Genomic DNA, 21,479 nt, shown 5'->3' on the forward strand with positions numbered 1-21,479 from the left:
CTCACTGGCTGCACACTGCAGGGGAAGGACACTTCTCTGAAACCGTCCAGCAAGTCACTAAACAAATAAACAAGAAAATGGTGAACACAAGCTCTGGAGAGGGGACAGGGGACAAGTACCCAGAGTTGGTATACTGTGTTACCTAAAATATCTACGTTTTAACAAAAAAATTATGAGGCATGCAAAGAAACTACAGAACGTGACCCATCACAGGCAAAACGAGCAGGCAACAGAAACTGACACTGAGAGGACCCAGACGCCACACTTAACAAAGACTTCAGGGCAGCAGTTATAAAGACGATCAGGGCTTCCCTGGTGGCGCAGTGGTTGAGAGTCCTCCTGCCGATGCAGGGGACGCGGGTTCGTGCCCCGGTCCGGGAGGATCCCACATGCCGTGGAGCGGCTGGGCCCGTGAGCCATGGCCACTGAGCCTGCGCGTCCGGAGCCTGTGCTCCGCAGCGGGAGAGGCCACAACAGTGAGAGGCCCGCGTACCACAAAAAAAAAAAAAAAAAAAAAAAAAGACATTCAAAGAACTGAACAAAACCACATCTAAAGGCAGCTGCGATACGATGTCTCATCAAACAGAGAATAGCAAGAAAGAACAAATAAAAAAAGAACCAGGAGCTAAAAAGTACAACTGAAATGAAAACTCAGTAAAGGAGCTCAACAGTAGGTTTGAACTGGCAGAAGAAAGAGTCAGTAAACTTGAAGACTAATGGAGATAATGCAATCTAAAGAACAGCGAGGAGGGACTTCCCTGGTGGCACCGTGGTTAAGAACCCGCCTGCCAATGCAGGGGACACGGGTTCGAGCCCTGGTCCGGGAAGATCCCACATGCCTCAGAGCGACTAAGCCCGTGCGCCACAACTACTGGGCCTGCGCTCTAGAGCCGGTGAAGCCACAACTACTGAAGCCTGTGCGCCTAGAGCCTGTGCTCTGCAACAAGAGAAGCCACCACAATGAGAAGCCCGCGCACTGCAACGAAGAGTAGCCCCCACTTACAGCAACTAGAGAAAGCCCGTGGGCAGCAACGAAGACCCAATGCAGCCAAAAATATATAAATAAATAAATTTATTTAAAAAAAAAGAATAGCGAGAAAAAGAATGAAGAAGAGTTAAGAGAGCCTCATGGAAAAGTGGTACAGCAGTAACAACATCAATATACTCATAATGGAAGTGCCAGAAGGCATGCAGAAAGAGAAAACCACAGAAAAAAGTATTAGAATGAATAATGGCTAGAAACTTCCCAAAGCTGATGAAAGACATTACTCTACGCATCCATGAAGCGGAATGAATTCCACATCAAATAACCACAAAGAGAACCACACCCAGATGTAGCATAGTAAAAATGCTGCAAAACAAGGACAGAGGAAACTTTGAAAGCAGCAAGAGAAAACTGACTTGTAAATAAGAGAACTATAAGATCAACAGATGACTCATCAGAGACAGCAGAGGCCAGAGGGCAGTGGGATGATACAATCAAAGTGCTGACATTCAGCAAAACTATCTTTCAAAAAATCAAGGCAAAATAAAACATTTCCGGATAAACAAAAAATTAGAAAATTTGTTGCTAGTAGACCCACCTATGAAAAATACTTAAGGAAAACAAGTGACCTGGATGGAAATTCACATCCATAGAAAAAAACAAAGGACACCAGTAAACGTGATTATATAATTATAAAAGACAGGGTAAATGCATATTTTCTTTCCTTTCTTAACTGATAATTCCCAAGTTGTGTAGTTTATTCCAGAGCACACACACATGTACAGAAAATGGAAAACATCTGGGGAGGCATTTGAACGCTAAACCCTTCCACGTACAGCTCTCCCCGACCGCAGGGCAGCGTCCTCCGCCTCCAGGCAGGCCTCCCCACCACTGCCCCGCCCACCAGGGCACACCACATAGCAGGCCCTGTTTTGACCAAATGCACCTCATGCCCCCGACCACGGCCCTTACCGGATCCTGGCAGGACGTTGATCACGCCCTTGGGAATGCCAGCCTTCAAGGTCAGCTCTGCAAACTTCAAGGCTGTGAGTGGGGTCACCTGAGGAGGCAGGACAGGAGGGAAGTGGGCTCCGCCGTCCCCTGCTGGCGGCCGTCCCTTGCTCTCGACACCCCACAAGCCAGCAGCCGCTCCTCTTCTGGAGGAAAAGGGGTAACTTTTCCTCGCCTGGTTCGGTGGTCCACACCCCACCCACTGCTGGGCCTCAGGCTGAGAGGTGCATCTGTGGGTGCTCAGACTTTGTGGGGGCTAGGTGAGTGGGGCCTTCCAGGAACAACTGCTTTGACCTCTCAGCATCCCATCACGCTAAAGGGGGAGGTTAAGGGTCACCTCAGGGGTTAGTAGGCAGATGTACGCAAATTACTGGGAAATTTGTTATGCACGTTAAAATGCCTGAGGAGTGCCTAACTCAGGGTAAATACTATAAACGAGTATTATTTTGCTGGTTTTTACTATGTTAATACTCTTGAGGCCAAATCGCCCCAGAGGAGCTGAGTGAGACCCCCTGGGCCCACCGCCCCAGCATCTGACCTTCAGCTCCTAACTAAACCCTCCAAAGTACAGATGAGGGTTCGAGGCTTGTGGGGTGACCTCACCGCAGGGCACCCTGCTCAGGCCCCTCAGCCTGCATGAGGGACCCCGTCACACGGCTTCTCTGAGGGGGGCCTGGGTGGTGGGCACACAGAAGCTTCCCCAGGATGTCTGGGCCCTGAAGCACCAGCCTTAACAGCAGACACCCAGGGCTTGGAGCCCGGATCCTGGTGCCCGGGGCCGCACAAGGGGGCTGAGCTGGAGTCTGTGAAAGACCGCCGACCACTCACCAAGCAGCTACACGCACGCATGGCTAGCCTGACTCGGCCCCGTGGCCCAAACACCACCAGATCCGCCCAAGGCCGCCTCTGCCCCGTGCACCGGCCCACAAAGGCCGCCCTCCCCCACAGAGCCCTCCCCCTTGTCCGTCACCCCTCGCAGGTGCCACCCGCCCTCCAAGGCCTCAGGCCCCGCCAGGACGTGCCCGCACCCACCTGGGCAGGCTTGATCACCACTGTGTTCCCTGCAGCCAGGCAGGCGGCCATCTTCCAGGACAGCATCATCAAGGGGTAGTTCCAGGGGATGACAATGCCACAGACCCTGTGGGACGAGGGAAGCAGGCCTTTGTCTCTCCGCTCGGCCTGGGTCCCGCGTGGACCTGCCGCTGCCGCCTCTCCACTCCAGGGCCAGGCTCCTGATGCGGCATCAATGGCCCTGCAGAGGGACCGCTGACACCTGCCTTCCCAGGCCCTGATGGGGCAGTATGTCCAGTCCGGCAGTAGCCCCTCTTCCCAGCAGGGTGTGATGGCAGGGGACAGTGCACAGCTTCTGATGGGACACAGTCTAGGGACACAGTTGGGTACGGGCAGCACCAGGAGATGGGGAGGTGACAGCAGGCAGCAGGCACAGGTGAAAACAGGCAGGGGCTGAGACACAGGGGTCACAGGGGTGGCGGGGGGGACGCGGGAGAGGTCAGGGGTCATATGTGTGGACCAGGAGGATGTGAGAGAGGGTCAAGGGTCCCACAGGTGGTTGTGGATGAGGGTCCTCCTGGGCATTAGGCCAGGGTCAGTGCCAAGGAGACAAGAAGGACGCAGTCAGTCTGGGGACCTGACGAAGCCTGCCTGCTATGCACTGAGAGATGGTGTCCAGGGTCAGTGCTTCCCCTTTGTCCCAGAGAAGCCTCTGGCTGGGCAGTGTCTCCATGGAGGGAGCCCCTACGTCCTAGGAGACATACTGATGACACCTGTGCTCCCAGGAGGCATGTGGCCCTGCCTCCTCCTGAGCCCGTAGAACTCGGTGATGGCAGCCCCTCCCTGTGAGTCAGTTAGATGAGCTTGTCCACACGGAGCCCCATGCAGACCACGTGACTGCTGCTTCATCATCGTCACTGCCGTCTTCTTCATCACCTTCACCATCGTCTTCATCACCATCATCTTCATCACCTCCATCATCTTCAACATCATTTTCATCACCATCATCTTCATCATCTCCATCATCTTCACCATCATCTTTATCACCATCTTCATCACCTCCATCACCTTCACCATCGTCTTCATCACCATCTTCACCATCATCTTCATCACCTCCATCATCTTCACCATCATCTTCATCACCACCATCTTCATCACCTCCATCATCTTCATCACCACCATCATCTTCACCATCGTCTTCATCACCATCATCTTCATCACCTCCATCATCTTCACCATTGTCTTCATCACCATCATCTTCATCACCTCCATCATCTTCATCACCATCATCTTCATCACCTCCATCATCTTCATCACCATCATCTTCATCACCTCCATCATCTTCACCATTGTCTTCATCACCATCATCTTCATCACCTCCATCTTCACCATCATCTTCATCACCATCTTTATCACCTCCATCATCTTCACCATCGTCTTCATCACCATCATCACCATCTTCACCGTCATCTTCATCACCATCATCTTCATCACCTCCATCATCTTCATCACCATCACCATATTCACCATCATCTTCATCACCATCGTCTTCATCACCTCATCATCTTCACCATCGTTTTCATCACCATCATCTTCATCACCTCCATCATCTTCACCATCATCTTCATCACCATCATCACCATCTTCACCGTCATCTTCTTCACCATCATTACCACGATCTTCATCACCATCTTCTTCACCATCGTCACCAGCATCTTCACTGTCAACATCTTAACCATCATCATATTCATCACCATCTTCTTCATTGTCATCATCTTCACCGCCATTACCACCGTCCTCTTCATCGTCATCACCTCCATCATCATCAGAGAATGTTTCCCCAAACGATGACGGCTCAGCTGACCCAGCAGTGGGAAGAGCACACGCAGAGGCCAAGGGCATGACGGGTCACTGACGAGCCACAGGGTTCATGGGCCGGGAGAGCGGGAGTGCAGTGGGGCCTGGGGCCGGCACGGGGCCCCACACACCTTCCTGGGAGTGGTGGGGTGTGCTGAGGGGTTAGGAAAGCCGGTCCTCACCCCACATACACCCAGCACACCCAGAGGGACAAGGCAGTGGAGGGAGCAGGGTGAGAGCCCCCAGGGAAGCGGGAGAGGTCACCGAGGAGAAGGAGGCTGAGGCTCCGGAGAAGAAAACGCAGCACAGACTTCCTGCCCTCAAGACTGAATCATGCCCTCACATCCCGGTGCTGAGGACGTAACTCCAGTGCCCCAGGTGTCACCTGATTTGGAAACAGGGTCATCCCAGGTGTAATTAGTTAAGATGGAGTCTCCTCGGATTAGGGTGAGCGCCTAACCCCATGTGACCGCCGTCCTTATGAACCGAGAGCCCTGTGAAGACAGACCCGCAGAGGGAGAGGGCCGTGTGGGCGCGAGGGCAGAGCCCGGGAGCACCAAGGTGGCCTCCATCACCAGAAGCCAGTGGGGCAGCCTCAGAAGGAGCCAACTCTACCGACACGTAGCCTGGGACCCCCGGCCCCCAGACTGTGAGATGACCAAAGTCCACAGCGCGAGTTTCGCAGGCTGTGGTGCTTGGTTACGAAGCCCTGACAAAGCCCCCCACCTGCCAGTACAGGGAAGGCCTCCCCACCAACTCGCCCGGCCAGCCAGGCACCCGGGCAGGGGCAGCGTCCTACTCAGTCCGACGGGATGGGCACCCTGTGCGGGGGCTGAGGCTCAGGGACCTTGCAGACTCACGTGACTGGCCCCTGGCCCCTGCACCTGAGGGGGCTCTGAGCAGGGTCCTGGCTCCACACTCCTGACGCCTCGGCTGGGCAGTTCTTTGCTGGGGGGGTGGTTCCTGCAGCCCCCGTGTCCTGACCCCATGCTTTCCCCCGGCACTGAGCCCCTCCCGGAGGCGTCTGCATCCACGTGCTGAGCCCTTAGCTCTGCCACATGCCGTCTCCTTGGGTGCCCGTCCCCGTCCTGCGTTAGCGAGTCCCCACACTGAGCCTCGCGGGAGAGACACCAGGTCTCAGCGGACACTGCCGGGTGGCCTTGGCCGAGGCAGGCCTTTGGACATCGGATGGTAAGATGGGGCCCCTCGCTGCGGGTTTAAAATCCCTCCCAAACCTAGTCTTTCCATGTTGACTGGACGTCTGTCCTCCTCCTTGTGCCGCGGGCTGGTCTCGCTGAGGGTTCCTGTCCCCGCTGCTGTGTAGGAATTCCTTGTCCTTAAGTACACCGGTCATTACACTCTTCAGATAAAATTTGGGGGCGTGCCCTCTCTTCCCCCCATGACCCTGACTGATGGAGGGTTACTATAGGGATTAAACACAATTATGGTCTCAAAGTCGTTAAATAGTGCCTGGCAGGGAACAGGGGCTGTGGAGGCGAAAGCTGTTTTCACCCTGAGGACAGGAATTTTCATTGGTTTTTCTCTTTATTGCATCTCCGGCCCTTGCCATGTCTGGGAGGTAGTGGCTGGCAAATAAACGGCTGTCTGATAAATACACAGAGAGGGGACATCTGAGCCCCCCGCGCAGTCCTAAAAAGTGCCCGGCGTGTGACTCACCCGATGGGCTCCTTCCGGGTCATGGTCAGGTTCCGGTTGGGTCTGGCCTGGTTGATGGGGATGGTGGCACCCTGGAAGAAGCAGCAGCATCACCGGGAGGGGCTCTGGCCCCTCACCCCTTCCCCTGTGGGCAGCCAGCCTGCGCCTGGGACCCAGGGAGGGACAGGGGCTGTGTCCCGATGCCCCCGCTTGTGCAGGACAGGACAGCTGAGGGGTCCAGAGCCGGGTGGAGCAGGCAGCCACAGGGGGTGAGGTGCTGAGCCTGGCCGAGTCCTCAGACAGGAAGCAGGTCCTGCACGGGGACGGCCTCCGGGGCAGGGAAGGGCCTGGAAGGGCCAGGGTGGGGGCCCGTTGCCTCTGGGGGCCTGTGATGCAGGGGCTACCGGGGAGCAGGCACCGGGCAGACCCCTTCCCTTGAGCTCACACCTGCACTCGGACGGGGCGAGCGCCCAGACCCAGCAGAGACACCGAGAACCCCGCGGCCGTGGGTCTCCCTGGAAGGGCTCAGCCACCACTGCCTGCGGCAGGGAAACCTCCAATAATGGCCCCCAAGTGAGGCCCTGAGCCCTGGGACCTGGTGAGCTGCCCGTACGATGACACAGTATGACAGAGTTGGCCTTAGGGTGGGGAGATGGTGCAGGTGGACCAAGCATAAGCACAGGAACCTCGGGGAGAGCAGGTGGCTCTCCTCTAGGCCTCTGGTTAGTGGCAGCAGAGAGTCAGAGGGGCGGGGTGCGGAGGGCTGGGCAAGGACCAGAGAGACGACTGCAGGAGCCCCGGCCGCAGCCCTGCCCCCTGGGCGCCGCCGACACCCGGTCCTCCCCGGAAGCGCCAGCAAGGCCCAGCCCAGTGACACCCCGACAGCGACCCTTGAGACCCTGGCACAGAACCCAGCCCCGCCCGACCCGTTTCCCACCTGCAGAACCGGGAGCGGATAACTGGCGTTTTCTTAAGGCCACAAAGCTGTGGCAGGTTGTGGCGCGGCCTTCAGAGTGCTGTGCCGCCCTCGGGGGCCCTGCCGGCCCGGACGCCCGTGGGAGCCCCACCTGGATCTTGTCGCACCAGCCAGCGAAGTAGCGGAAGGTCTGGATGGACATGCCCACATGGGTCTTCAGCGCCAGCGTGTAGACGGCCCCCGCGTCCAGGGCCTCGATGGTGGCCAGCTCCTCCTGCTGCTGCTCCAGGAGGTCGGCCAGCCTGAGCGGGGCGGGCAGGGCGCGGGGCTCAGGCCTGGCACGGCCTCGCCTGCCCTTTCGGGGCCCCTCCTCAGGAGCCGGGCGCCCTGCCAGCACCACCTCACTCAGGGGCCGGCCTCAGCATCCTCATCTGTGACATGGGACGGCGGCGTGTCCTTGGCTGCAGGGGCGTGAGCATGGTGCCCCGTCCCCCTCCTCTCCTCTCTCTCTTCCTTCCTGGGATATCAATGGATCCACTGCTTCCTAATTACACCTCCTGCCTCTGCAAGAAGACGCCTTGTCCGGGGACAGCATGCTGGTGTCGAGCAGCAACCACTCCACGCGGCTGTACCGGGGATGAGGGACGGAGCATCTGCACAGCCTCCTCCAGGCTGAGCCCACGTCCAGCCGCCCTCAGTGGTCCCTGTGCCCCCGCCATCACACCCCACAGCGTCCTGCCAGCACCCTCCCGCTCCCGCCGCCCTTCAAACTCTCCGGCCGGCACAGACATGTGCCGGGACAGGCGTTCCAGACTGCCTGCCTCTCCCGCGAGCAGAGACAGCTGGCCTCCCTGACCTCCCGCTCCTGCTGGGTGCACGGCCCGCACACAGCGTGGGGCTGGCGAGTGGGACTGGGGACTGAGCAGAAGGGCCCATCGTCACCGCACAAACAGGAAGCACCAGGTCACTCTCCGGGTACGAGAGCAAAGGTAAGTCACATTTTGAGAAAAATTATAGACCAAACAGTGGAGATACCGTGTTGTTGGCGTTACAAGGACAAGGGTTCCATCAGCTACGAGGACAGAAGGCCAAAGACATAAATCCACATTAAAGTCAGCATGAGGTGGCCTGTGTGTGTCGGCCCCTAGGTTGTCACGTCTCCTGTCTTTTAAGGTGCTTGCAGCCTGAGACACCTTAGCTCAAAAGTCCGCCAGCGCCAACTTTTACACAGCCAGCTATTTTAAAATAGCCCAAATGTGCACATTTTTAGCCATTGACAAGTGGATGCGTCCCCCAGGAACCTCACCCGACAGCTGTCACCACTGGTGAGACAGGCTGTGCGGTTCCAGCCACGGGCCTTCCCAGTCCTCTGGTGCAGAGACCCTGGCGTGCGTGCTGCTGGGCAACTTTACCCAGACACGGGAGCCCCTCTCAGGTCCCTCTCCCCCGGGAGCGCCCCTGTTCCGCCACTACAGCCTCGGGGGACCTCCCGCTGTGGGGCGGTGCCCGATGAAGCCTGCAGTGTGTTGCTGGCTCTCGTGGCCACGTCTTCTTCCTTGGTCAACCCCCAATCCCTCCATCCGCCACACCTGTGCAAAATGCCATGTGCGTGTGATGTGACTGTGTCACGAGTCCCTAAGTAATTGTCACCTGAGCTGCTTGGGAGGCTGGGGGGCAGCTTGGGTGAGGGTGCCTTCTGCCTGCCAGAGCCTGGTCCCCGCACAGCACCAGGTCAGGGAAGAACGGGCAGGCAACGCTGGCCTCCTGAAGGTCTGCGGGGTGGGCACCAGGAGGGGCAGACGCTGAGGTGCCAGGCGGCTCAGACCCCCTTCCCCGGCCCCTGACCACGGCAGCCCGGGCCACCACCAGACTCTGGGCCATGGACCCAAGGAAGTGTGCGAGCACAGGGCAGCAGCTTTCCACGGATGCCCACCCACTCTGCAGGGTGCATTCCGGCAGCTGGGTACGCGGCTCCCTGGCTCCTGGGGGTGTCTGGTGACTTTCTCTGACTCCCCCCTGGACCTTTCTGCCCAGCTTCTCCCGTAACTGCGTGGTGTCTTGCTCCTGTAATGCATCCACGGGGGTCCCACTTCCCTCCATGGACCAGGGAAATCCTGTCTCGCCCCTCTGCGGGGACTGGGAGGAGACTGGGTCACCAGGAGCTGTAGAGCCCTGAGGGGTCTGTCTACGCAGCTGCTCGGGGCACCTCCCCCAAGGTCCTTGTGGCCAGTGGGCTATTGCAACACGTGCCACCACAGGGCAGCAGAGGGTCTCGGGGGAGGGAGGCGGTCTGGCTCAGGGCAGTCCACCAGGGTCCCTGCTCTGCCAGATCTCTGGGGCCTCAGATCCCCAGCCAATGCCTTCCTACAACTGATGGCTCCTGAGATACGGCAGGCTGGGCACGCCCTTGCCCGCCCCAAAGCCACCATCTCCATTCTGTTTTGCAAACCACTCTGGCTGCCTGTGTGGCGGCTGCCCCGGCATTTCTGGCCTCCGGAGTAGAAACAAAAGGCCTTCGGACAGCAAGGCCACGGCGGGGGCCCTCCCGCCCGGCGACAAGCTGGGGACCGCAGCGCGACCTGGCCCCAGCCCGGCTCCGCAGGACCCAGAGAGAAAAATGGGTTCCTGAGGCCGGCTCAGCAGGCTCCCCGACACGGCTCGGTTCACCCGCCAGCAGCCCCCTTCTGGAAACACCACCCCGCCTCCTGGGGCACCTGATCCTCCCCAGTGGGACCGCCTGGCTCGAGGAGGGCGGGCAGCAGCTCTCCTCCGCGCCTCACCCCACCAGGGTCATGAGCCGGAGCGTCCCAACCCTTCCCTGGACTTCCGACTGGGCCGAGGGTTTAGCAGAAGGGGAACGCGAGAGAGGAGATTCTGGCAGCGGGAGCCAGGCAGGGCCAGGACGGCCCGCGCCGCCCCGCCCCGCCCCGCCCCGCCCCGCCCCCCAGCTCCTTGAGCCCCGCCCCTCCCCCGCCCCGGCTCCTGGGAGCCCCGCCCCCCCGGCTCCCCCCCGGCTCCCCCGCGCCCCCCCCTTGGCTCCTGGGAGCCCCGCCCGTCAAGCAAGCAGTGCCCTCTGGGCCGGCCCAAGAGCAGCTATTAGCCTGCGGTGGCGGTGGCGGTGGCGGTGCCTCGTCTCCGCCCACACTGTTCCCTCCACCCGGGCACCTCCCCCAGGCCCCCGCCTGGGACAGTCCCTCCTGCCTCTTAAGCTACTTCCTCTGAGAAGCCTCCCCTGGGCCTCAGGCCGTGGTCACACTGCCCTTCCGGGACCGCGTCCTCACGGGAGGACGCGAGCGCCAGCCGCCGCCTCAGAGGAAGGCCCGGGACAGGAAGGTGGGTGCGGGCGAGGTCCCACCTGTACAGGAGGCGGCCCCGGTCCCGCGCGCTGATCTTCCCCCACAGCCCGTGCTCAAAGGCGTCCTTCGCAGCAGCCACGGCCTTGTCCACGTCGCTGACCTGGGCCAGGGACACCTGGCAGATGACCTGCGGTGGAGTGGAGCCCTGAAGCCCTGCCTGGCCACCTGGGCGGCCGCGGAGGCGGAGGTCGGCGGACAGGAGGGCATGGGCAGGGTCTGCACGACGAGGGGAGATGGGGCCTGCAGAAAGGGCCGTGTTCCTACGTCCCGAGGGCCTTCCCTCTACTCTCCCACTGATCCGAAACAGGGTGACAGACTCAGGCTGCAGCCAGAAGGCCGAGGGTCAGCTCAGCGTTTGCAAACCGAGAGCAGAGACCCATAGATTTAGTGAGGTGCAGGCGGGAGGTTTACTCCTGAAGGGACATAAGCCGGCCCAACGCCCCTGCATTCCATGTCCCGAGGCCGCCCACCTCCCGACAGCACAGGCCCCCATACCTCCCGCCATGTGGATGGGGTGGGAGGGCGGAGGCCAGCGCCTCCTTGCTGGTCACCACAGGTAGGCTGTGCCCTCCCTGCCCACGGCCCCGGCGCCAGGCATCCACACAGCCTCCTGCCCGGCCTTCCCAAAACTGGCCCCGAGGCTGTGGTGGCAGCACCTGACTTTCCTGCCTGAGGGCACCTGTCTGGGTCCACACAACCTGCCCATCACTTTCTTAAACTCCCCTCAGAGGACCATTCTGAGGCCCTGTCCTCTGCGGTGCGTGTCTGTAGGAAGGTGTGTGTGAGCGTGCACGAAAGTGACAGCGCCACACGTGTGCACTGAGCAGGACAGCTACAGCCAGGGCATCTTGACAAACCCGGGATGCGAGGCGGGCCTCCCGACGCTGGGGTCGTTCTTGAGGTGTGGAGGGGAGGGAATGGCCTCCGTTTCCTCCTTGGGAGGGCTTAACTCTGCTGCAGCCCCTCCAGAGTCCTCCCGCGTCCCCATCACCCTCCCCACCGCATCTCCCTCTACGCCATTCCTATAGGAAGGGCTGGAGGCTGACTGCAGTGTTTTCTCGCCCCAGCAGAGGCCCCCAGCCGGGACCCAGAGGCCCCCAGACTGGGGAGGGGGAGTAGATGGGAGAGGGGGCATCGGGGGCCTGTGCGGGGCCTGCACTCACACTTCCGTCTGTCGGGTTGATGGTCTCATAGGTCTTGGCGCCCTCGGCGTCCACAAACGCGCCTCCGATGAAGAGCTGGTGGGGCATTCGGAGGGTCAGCTTGTTCACAGTCTTTTCCACCTGGGGACGAAGGGCCACAGGCCGGAGCTGCAGTGTGGATTCTTCGCGAAGGGGCATCCTTGATGGGCACGACCCCACCAGAGACACAGGGACCACTCACCTTGCCCCCCCCCCCCCCACCAATACACAAGCAAGGGCCCGGGCTACTCGGTCTCCTTATCAGATCCAGCCCTGCTGCCCAGGGAGCGGTCGTGTGGGCAGCTGAGTGATAAGCAGAGATGGAGGGCCAGACTCCGCAGCTGGACTGCCTGGCTGGAGCCCCGGCTCTGCCACTGACCTTGGGCTGGTTGCGTGGCCTCCGCACACAGGAAGCGCCAGTGGGCAGACAGCACTTGCGGCCCCCAGACATGATGCGGCCCCCGCTCACTGCCCCTCGGGCCTGCAATCCCACGATGAACGCGGAGCCTCTGGGATGCCGCCCCTCCTTCCGCGGTCATTTGTCCACAGCCCTAAGGCCAGCCTGGTGTCCACCCTGGTCACCCATACTTTCTTCATCAGCCCTTGTTCCAAAGCACCAGCCAGACAAACTATCACAAAGCTAATTCCCATAGGAGTTGGTAGTCTACCGAGATACCCCAGGGATGGTTTTTCCACAGTTTCTTTAAAAATTACATTTGCAGTTAGTTACTTCCTCATACTTCATATATACAAGTTGACTGTAGAGGATCATTTGTTTTCCTTATTGGGAGAACATTCCCAATCCCTTTCTCTCTCTCTCTCTCTCTCTCTCTTTTGTTTCAACCAACGGAATTTCACACAGCTGACTGGTTGCACAGGTGATGGAAGGGCTGAGAAGCCATGAGTCAAGCCAGAGGCTGACACCAGCAGGAAGCCGCTGCCCTTGCTGGGAGGTGGTGGAGCCAGGACTAGGGGTGAGAGGCACCCGGGGTCCAGGGTGAGCTGGCAGGGCTGGAAGCCACGCCAGGAAACCCACCAAAGGAGAAAGGGGGTGGAGAGAGAAGAACACTGTAAGAGTCTCTCCTTAATACCCTGTCTCCTGTCTTGGGACCAAACCTGTCCCCTATACTGAGTCTTGGACAACAATTTCCTCTGTTGAGTTTGTCCTACCGCCTGGCATCTTTAGGCTATTTGGAATTACCAAGGGAAGCTTGGGTCACTAAAGCTTCTGGACATCCAGGCTTCCCCCAAGTGTCACTGTGGATCCACAGGTATGGGTGCCTGAGGGGTGTGCAGGCCGGGCCCATGTGGTGGGCCCAGGACTCACGTGGTCGATGACACCCAGGCCGGGCCCGCATGGGGGGCCCAGGACTCACGTGGTCGATGACGCACTTGCTCTCCTTGTTGTCCCCTCGCATCTTTCTCACTAACAGCTGTATGAAGTCCCCGAAGGTGGTTGCCATGTAGATGTCTTCATTTTCTAACTCCAGGCCGTCACACAGCTCCTTCACTTCCTCAACCAGTCTGGAGGGAAGATGGAAAAGCGAGGGCCTGGAGGAGGCCTGGCAGACCTGCCCGGTTCTAGTGGCAGAGGTGGTGGCTCATCTCAGCTCCCGAGGTGTGGGTGTCAGTCTACAGTTAGGGTTAAAAGCCCAGTCTGTGGATTCAGAGGCTCTGGTTTCAAGTTCTGGCTCCAGCACTTATGAATTTGTGACCTTGGGCAAGTGACCAATTGCTCTGAGCCTAGTTCCTTTGCCTGTAAAATTGGACCAGTCATGGCTCCTCTACTATTTCCTGATGAGTAAATGAGACAATCCACGTGGTAATAATTAATAGAAGATTAATAATAATCACTGAAAGACAGTGTGAAAAGAATGAAAACACAAGCCACAGATTGGGAGAAAATATTTCCAAATCACATACCTGATCAAAGACTCGGCTTCAGAATACGTAAATAATTCTTAAAATCAATTCTAAGAAAAAAATCCAAGTGAAAATAGGCAAAAGATTGACCAGATGCTTTACCAAGGCAGAAATATGGATGGCAAATAAGCATATGAAAAGGTGCTCCACATCACTCGTCGATAGGAAATGCGAACCAACCACACGAGATTCGGCTCCGTACTTACCAGCATATCTGAACTTAAAACCACTGGTTCAGACCAACCAGTGGTGAGGCTGCAGAGCACCTGAACCCCGCCCCCTGCTGGCGGGATTGGAAAATGGTACTTTGGAAGCCACGTTGCAAGCGCTTTGGCAGTTCCCTAAAAATTAAACATATACTTCCCAACGCTTCTAGGTATTTACCGAAGAGGAATAAAAGCCCCTTTCTAGACACAAAACGACAGAGCAAGAAGCTCCAAAAATCCGTCCCTCCACCTCAACAACTATTGGACAGGCAGGAATTGTCTGAACCAAACGCTTCGGAATTCTCGAGTCTCGGCGACACCTGCAGCTTCCAGGGGAGAACGTGGTGAAGAGCTGGGGTGTGGCAGGAACTTCCAGACTTTCCACCCCCAGGGCAGGAGGCAGCAGTGGCAGCAGGTCACTCCTGCCGTGGCCTCCTGGAGGCGGGGGTTGGGGGGCAATGAGGACCTCGTCCTCCACACATCTGCGTCGTGGGTTCCAAGTGCTGAGGGGCTGGCCCAAAGGATGGCCAATCCCATACACGCTTTGCATAGTGCGTACGACCCCAGGGATAACAGGAGAAACTTCAATGATTACACACAACAAGGTACACACACCATGCAAAGAAAAGTTTGGAAAAGTCACAAATGGACGGCTCCAACCCTCCACAAGCAAGATTTAACAACCTTCCCGGAGTGAGAGAATCAGATTCTCAGAACCGACACAGCACTACACGCAAAATGTCCAGTTGGAGCAAAACATCGCAAAACATACAAGGAAACAGGCCCATTTACAGGAAAAAAGAATTTGGAAGAAACCACCCCTAGGGATTATTATCAAAGACATTAAATCAACCATCTTAAATGTGTTCAATGACTTAAAGGAAACTAGGAAAATGATTATGAAAAAAATGAGAATATCAAGAAAGAGACAGAAATTATAATAATAAGCCAAACAAATTCTCAAGCTGACAGATACAATAACTGAAATGAAACACTCACTAGAGGCTTCAAGAGCGCATCCGAACAAGCAGAAGAAAAGGTCGTGAACCTGAAATTATCCAGTATGAGGAGTAGAAAGAAAAAAGAATACGAATGAAAATGAAAATGAGCCTCAGGGACCAGTGGAACATCATCAGATCACACTCATCATACCAGGTCCAGAGAAGAGATAGAACAGGACAGAAAAAATATTTGAAGAAATAATGCCCCCGAAGTTCCCAAATCTGAGGAAACACATGAATATACACGTTCGAGAAGCTCAATGAACTCCAAGCGGGATAGACTCAAAGAGAATCACACCTAAACTCAAAGAGAATCACACCAAGACACGTGACAGTTAACCCACTGAGATCCAAAGACAAGGATGGAATCTGGAAAGCAAGAGAGAAGCTAATCACACACAAAGGATCCTCAATAAAATTAAAACCTGATCCCCCCCCCAAAACCCATGAAAGCCAGAAGGCAGTGGGATGGCATATTTAAAGTCCTGAAAGGAAAAAAGTGTCAACCAAGAGTTCCATATGCATCAAAACTATCTTTCAAGAATGAAGGAGAAATTAAGACATTTCCAGATAAACAGAAGCTGAGGGAGTTCATTGCTAGTAAACGTGCCCTAAAGGGAGTCTTTCAGGCTGAAGTGAAAGGACATTAAACAGTAACTCAAAGCTATAAGGACAAGTAAAGAGCACTAGCAAAGGGTAGGTAAATAGGAATGCCAGTATTGCTGTACTTTTGGTATGGTTCGCAGCTTCTCCCCTTTTACTACATTACGTAATAGGCAAATACATAAACATTTAACGCCTACATTAATGGGTATTCAATGTATAAAGATGTATAAAGGATAATTAACAATAACAATGTATAAAGGATAATAACAGTATAAAGGGGTGGGGTGCCTATATATAGGATACGAGTGTCTACATTTTATTGAAATTAAGTTGGTATTATTCAAACTACATTGTTGTAAGTTAAAGACGTGAACTGTAATCGCCAAGGTAATTAAGAAATAGCAAAAAAAAAAAAAAAAAAAAAAGGGAATCCAAGTGGTATAGTACCAGAAAAAGGCAGTGATAGAGACACTGAGGAACAACAAGCATAAAAGACAGACAGAAAACAGCCAGCCAGCAGAAGTAAACCCTTGATCAGTAATCTGGTTAAATGGAAATGGACTGAACTCTCCTCTTAAAAACATAGATTATGAGACTGGATAGAAACAGCATCCACCCATACACCACCAGAGATTCACTTAGATGCAAATATGCAAAAAGGCTGAAAGTAAAAGGGTAGTAACGGTATTCCATGCAAATAATAATCAAAAGAGAGCTGGGGTAGCCATACTCTTATTAGACAAGATAGATTTTAAATCAAAAACTGTCAAGAAACAAAGGACATTGTACAATGGTTAAAGGGTCAATTGACCAGGAAGATATAACAATTATAAGCATATGCGCACCCGACATCGGGCCACCTAAATGTACGAAACAAATATTAAGATAACTGAAGGGATAAGTAGCATCGCAAAGATCCATGAGAGTTCAACACCTCACTTTCAATAGCGCACAGAATATCCAAGCAGAAGACCAAGAGGCAGACGGGGACTGAACTCTGGGGGTGAGACGGACCTCACACACACACAGGATACTCCACCCAGCAGCACGGCACCAATTCCTCTCAAGGACAGGTCACAGGTGAGGTCACGAAACAAGTCTTAACAAATGTAAGAAGACTGAAATCATACCAAGCATCTTTTCTATCCACGATGGTGGAAACGAGACATCAAAAACTGGAGGAAAACTAAATTCAAAAAAATGCGGCTACTAAACAACACACGCCTGAACAACCAGTGGGCCAAAGAAATCAAATGGGAAACCAAAAACTACCTTGAGACAAATGAACGAGGAAACACAACATACCAAAACTTATGGGACACAGAGAAAGAGTTCTTAAAGGGAAGTGTATGGTGATCGATGTCCGTATTAAGAAAAAAAGTCTCATATAAACAACCTAATTTTACACCTCAAGAAATCAGAACAAGAAGAACAAACTAAGTCAAAAGGTAACAGAAGAAAGGAAATGGCAAAGATCACAGTGGAAATAAATAAAATAGAAACCAGGGGGGGGAAAAAAACAATAGAAAAGATCAACAAAACTAAGAGTCAGCTTTTTGAAAAGATAAAAAAAGGAGACAAATCTTTAGGTAGACTAAGGAAAAAGAGAAGACTAAAACAAAAAAATTAGATATAAGAGACAATACAACGGATACCACACGGATAAAAAGCATCATAAGAGACTCCTGTGAACAATTACACATCAACACATTGCATGACCCAGAAGAAATGGATACATTCCCCGAAACACACAACACAACACTGAATCATAAAGAAACAGATAATCTGAACAGACCAGTAACAACTAAGGAGACTGAACTGGTGATCGAAAACCTCCCAACAAAGAAAAGCCCAGGACTTTGGGTGGGGCTCGCCAGGGAAAACCTGGTGAATCCCACCCAACATTTAAAAAGAATTAATACCAATCCTTCTCAAACTCTTCCAAAAAAACGGAAGAGGAGGAAACACGCCCAAACTCACTCTACGAGGTCAGCGTTGCCCTGATACCTGAGCCAGGTAGTGACAGCAGAAGAAACAAAGCTACAAGCTAATATCCCTGATGAATGCAGATGCAAAATTATCCTTCTCTTTATACAAATTAGAACTTATTACCACTGTGAAAGGGCAAGAGAGACAGTTCACATGAAGTTGAAGACTGGGTGATCTGATCTGTGGTGACGGATCATCCCTGGGGGCCGCCGACTGGGGAGGGGCAGGAGGGATCCCCTGGAGTGAGGCTGGGGCCCATGTCTTCATCAACGTGTAGCTTGTGAAATACGATATACATCACATAATATACATATTATACATGTGCTATAACGTGTGCGTTACACACGTTAAGTCAAAGCTACCACACTGTCCTCTCAAGATCCGTGCACCTCACTGCACGTAAAGTCATTCCTAAAATTTAAAAAGACTTGCGGGACTCCCCTGCCGGTCCAGTGGTTAAGACTTGGCCTTAAAATGTAGGGAGTGTGGGTTGGATCCCTGGTTGGGGAGCTAAGATCCCACATGCCTCGCGGCCAGAAAATCAAAATGTAAAACACAAGCGATATTGTAACAAATTCAATAAAGACTTAAAAAAAAAATAAGTAAACAACTAACCGTTTCAAAAAATAAAATGAAATAGAGTCGCAATCATGACTCCCTGACTGCCCGCGCTCCAGCCCAGCGGGCCCACCTGTGCCAGGCCCTACCTGCCTGGCCCCTCCCCACACATGCTGGCTTTCACCGGGGTGCTGGGCTTGTGGCAGTTTTAAAAGAGCCGTGCAGGGCTTCCCTGGTGGCGCGCTGCTTAAGAATCTGCCAGCCAATGCAGGCAACATGGGTTCGAGCCCTGGTCCAGGAAGATCCCACATGCCGCGGAGCAACGAAGCCCGTGAGCCAGAAATACTGAGCCTGCACTCTAGAGCTCGCGAGCCACAACTACTGAGCCCGTGAGCCACAACTACTGAAGCCCGCAAGCCTAGAGCCCGTGCTCCACAACAAGAGAAACCACGACAATGAGAAGCCCGCGCACCGCAACGAAGAGCAGCCCCCACTCGCCCCAACTAGAGAAAGCCTGCGTGCAGCAACAAAGACCCAACACGGCCAAAAATAAATAAATAAATTTACTTTAAAAAAGTAAATAAAATAAATAAAAAAATAAAAGAGCCGCACATTGTTTGATCTTCCTCCCATGAGGGGTGAGTCTCAGTCCCGCCCCTGCCCTTGAATCTGGGTGGGCTTGTGGCCACTGAGACCAGTCAGGGCAGTGGTCCGCACCTGTCTGCTTGCTGGCCTCGCGTCTGCAGAGCCAGGAGCCGCCAGCTAGACGTCCAGGTCCCAGAGTGGCTGCTCTGGGGCCACGACACAGCCTGGGGGAGGACATGCCTGCCCAGCTGTCCCAGCTCCCACTGGTCCACTCCTGGTGGGCCCGAGGCCTGCACACGTGAGTCCTTTCTGGATCCCTGACCCGCATGGTTTCCTGCCACTCCGTTTTAGGGTGACTCCTGACCTAGAGACACCTGGGACACCATCCCCACTCCAGGCCTTACCTGACGACGTCCAGCGACGCGGCCCCCGACTTGAAGAAGTCAGTGGAGTCTTCCACCTCCACGACGTTGGGGAGAATCCGTTTCCAGGCACCCTGGAAAGCAGGAGTGGTGAGCACGTGGCTCCCAGGGCCCGGACGCGAGCGGCGGGGGTGAGAACAGCCCCGGGTGCGTGCGCACTGCCCGGCGCCAGGCTGGCCCGTCCACTCCACTCTCTGATGCTGCCAGGTGCCTCATGGTACTGGGGTGATAGCCTCCCTGGGGAAGCAGGAGCCCAGGCTGCTGTCCGCACACCCACCTCACCTGGACCGCAGCTTCGCGGGGGTCCCCACACTGGTCCGGGGGGGCGGGAGGACAGATGTGCCGGAGCTCCTCCTGAGACCTGCCCCCCGCCAGCCCCACTGGGAGGGTTGCCCAGTGTGGGTGTCCCCGCCTGACACTGTGTGGGGGTGCTGCCACGTGGAAGGGAGAGCAAAGCGGGGGGTGGTTCTGTGAGTGAATGGGGCCACCGAGGGGGCTCGGGAGCCCTGGGTCTCGTCCTCACGGAGGGGCTAGCTGGCTCTGTGCCGCTCTGTCCCGGGCCTGTGGAGGGCAGTGGTTCCTGCCCCGGGCCTCGTGGACGAGCGTGGACAGGGCAGTGAGAGCCGAGTGGGCAGCACAGGAGGGCCATCCTGTGGGTCACGACGGGACACAACGGGACAACTGCTCTCTGGGCAGCTCCCAGCTGGGCGTTTCAGGGCAGGCGCTGGGAGGCCCATACTCAGGCCGGGCTCCAGGCTGTGGCCCAACCAGGACCAGCCCCCGGTGACCCCTAGGCTGACCCTGCCTGGCCTCTCTCAGGAGGCTGCCCTGGATTTGCTCCCGCCCCCCATCCTCCTAGAGACCATCAGAAGCCGTCCTGAGCCATCCCTTCTCCCTGGGCCTCCACCCAGGCTCTCACCCTCTGGTGACAGGCTTCCTTGAACCCCCAGCTCACACTCAATCCTGGGCATCTTTCAAGGTCAACTGCTAAATCACCTCTTCCCCCAAACCTTCACTGACTGCAACGCTCGCTCAGCCCGGGGCCAGCAGTCACTGTCGCTGTGTGGGCGCTGCACGCCGGCCCTCCTGGGGTGTGTGGAACCCGAGCGGCCGCGTGGCCTCGTCCAGACCCCAGCTCGGCGCCTGACAAGCCGTCAGATGCAGGCAGCCTCCCCTGCCTCGGTCTCCTCATCTGGGCAAGGGGCTGGGGGCAGCCCTGGGAGCATCCCTGGAATGAGGCTGGCAGAGCTCGGGGTGCAGGAGCCCATGCTGCCTCAGAGCCCGTGAGGCCTCTGCTGCACGTCTGGAACTCAGTTTAGAGTAACCCGGACACTCTAGAAGCATCTGCTTTTCTCATGACTGTTGGGCTCACGGCCAGCGGTACTGAGGTCCTAACAGGTGCCACTGAGCTGTTACCTCTTCTGCCACCAGCCTCAGCCATCCCGGTACCACTCGGCCACCAGCTCCAAAAGGCAGTCTGTCCAGCTGGCCCCGTAACCCCAGGGCAGGCTCAGGCCCAGGGCCAGAGCAATTGCTCCAAGAATACTTTTTGAATGAACAGGCTTTTTTTTTTAATAGACATTCAGAATGTTCAGCCTCCACCTGAGGAGGTGCTCGGTGCCCCCCGGAGCGGCAGGCTCCCCCGTCCCCCCTTGCTGGGTCCTGCGTCTGCACTGGTCACGAGCACGCAGTGGCCCCGCGGCCGCCGCCTGGCCCTCCGCGGCTCCCCGGCTCTCAGCATTTGCTGTTCCTGCCGTCCCTCTGCACTTGGGTCTCAGCGCAAACCACGTCCCTACCCAGGGTGGCCTTCCCCGAACTCCCTTCTGCAGGATCCCCGGCCTCCAGGCACCTCGTTCCCGTCACCGTTACTGCCCTCTGAGCACATCTCCCGTTGGAAATTATTTTATCCCTAGCCTGGTCGTTCGCCAGCTCTCTTTCCTGTGAGAAGGGACACGCGTGACAGCAGAGACACTGCGGACCATCACACCCCTAGTGTCTGGACGCGTATCTCAAATAAGCGAACCCACGACCGAATGACTGAACAGCTGAAAATCCATCCAGCGCCCTCTGAGCAACACAGCTAAACACCCTCCAAACCACGCCTTCCAGGGAAAGGGGGGTGGAGCAGAGAGCAGGAGGGCGGTTCTGGGAAGTGGCCGATGCCTGGACTCCAGGTGGGGGGGACACCGGGCCTCCGAGAGGGCAGTGGTGTCCAG

The 21,479-nt window shown here is 56.0% G+C and overlaps 1 protein-coding gene across 4 annotated transcripts in view; it reads right to left on the minus strand.

Moving 5' to 3' along the window:
• The window catches only part of ALDH1L1 (aldehyde dehydrogenase 1 family member L1), an 80,628-nt gene that overhangs the window by 12,610 nt on the left and 46,539 nt on the right, over window positions 1-21,479 (minus strand). For 3 of the 4 annotated variants that reach the window (XM_079934825.1, XM_079934826.1, XM_079934828.1), the window contains exons 9-16: window positions 19,246-19,337; window positions 13,350-13,497; window positions 11,956-12,075; window positions 10,792-10,919; window positions 7,588-7,738; window positions 6,542-6,612; window positions 3,029-3,134; window positions 1,958-2,045 (exon numbers count right to left, since the gene is read on the minus strand). In XM_079934825.1, the coding sequence (XP_079790951.1) occupies window positions 1,958-2,045; window positions 3,029-3,134; window positions 6,542-6,612; window positions 7,588-7,738; window positions 10,792-10,919; window positions 11,956-12,075; window positions 13,350-13,497; window positions 19,246-19,337 (904 nt within the window). The remainder of the gene's footprint in view (window positions 1-1,957; window positions 2,046-3,028; window positions 3,135-6,541; window positions 6,613-7,587; window positions 7,739-10,791; window positions 10,920-11,955; window positions 12,076-13,349; window positions 13,498-19,245; window positions 19,338-21,479) is intronic. The other variant, XM_079934827.1, reaches the window with a different exon arrangement.

Source organism: Stenella coeruleoalba (assembly GCF_951394435.1).
Source record: "Stenella coeruleoalba genome assembly, chromosome: 10".
NCBI classification, from domain to species: Eukaryota; Metazoa; Chordata; class Mammalia; order Artiodactyla; family Delphinidae; genus Stenella; species Stenella coeruleoalba.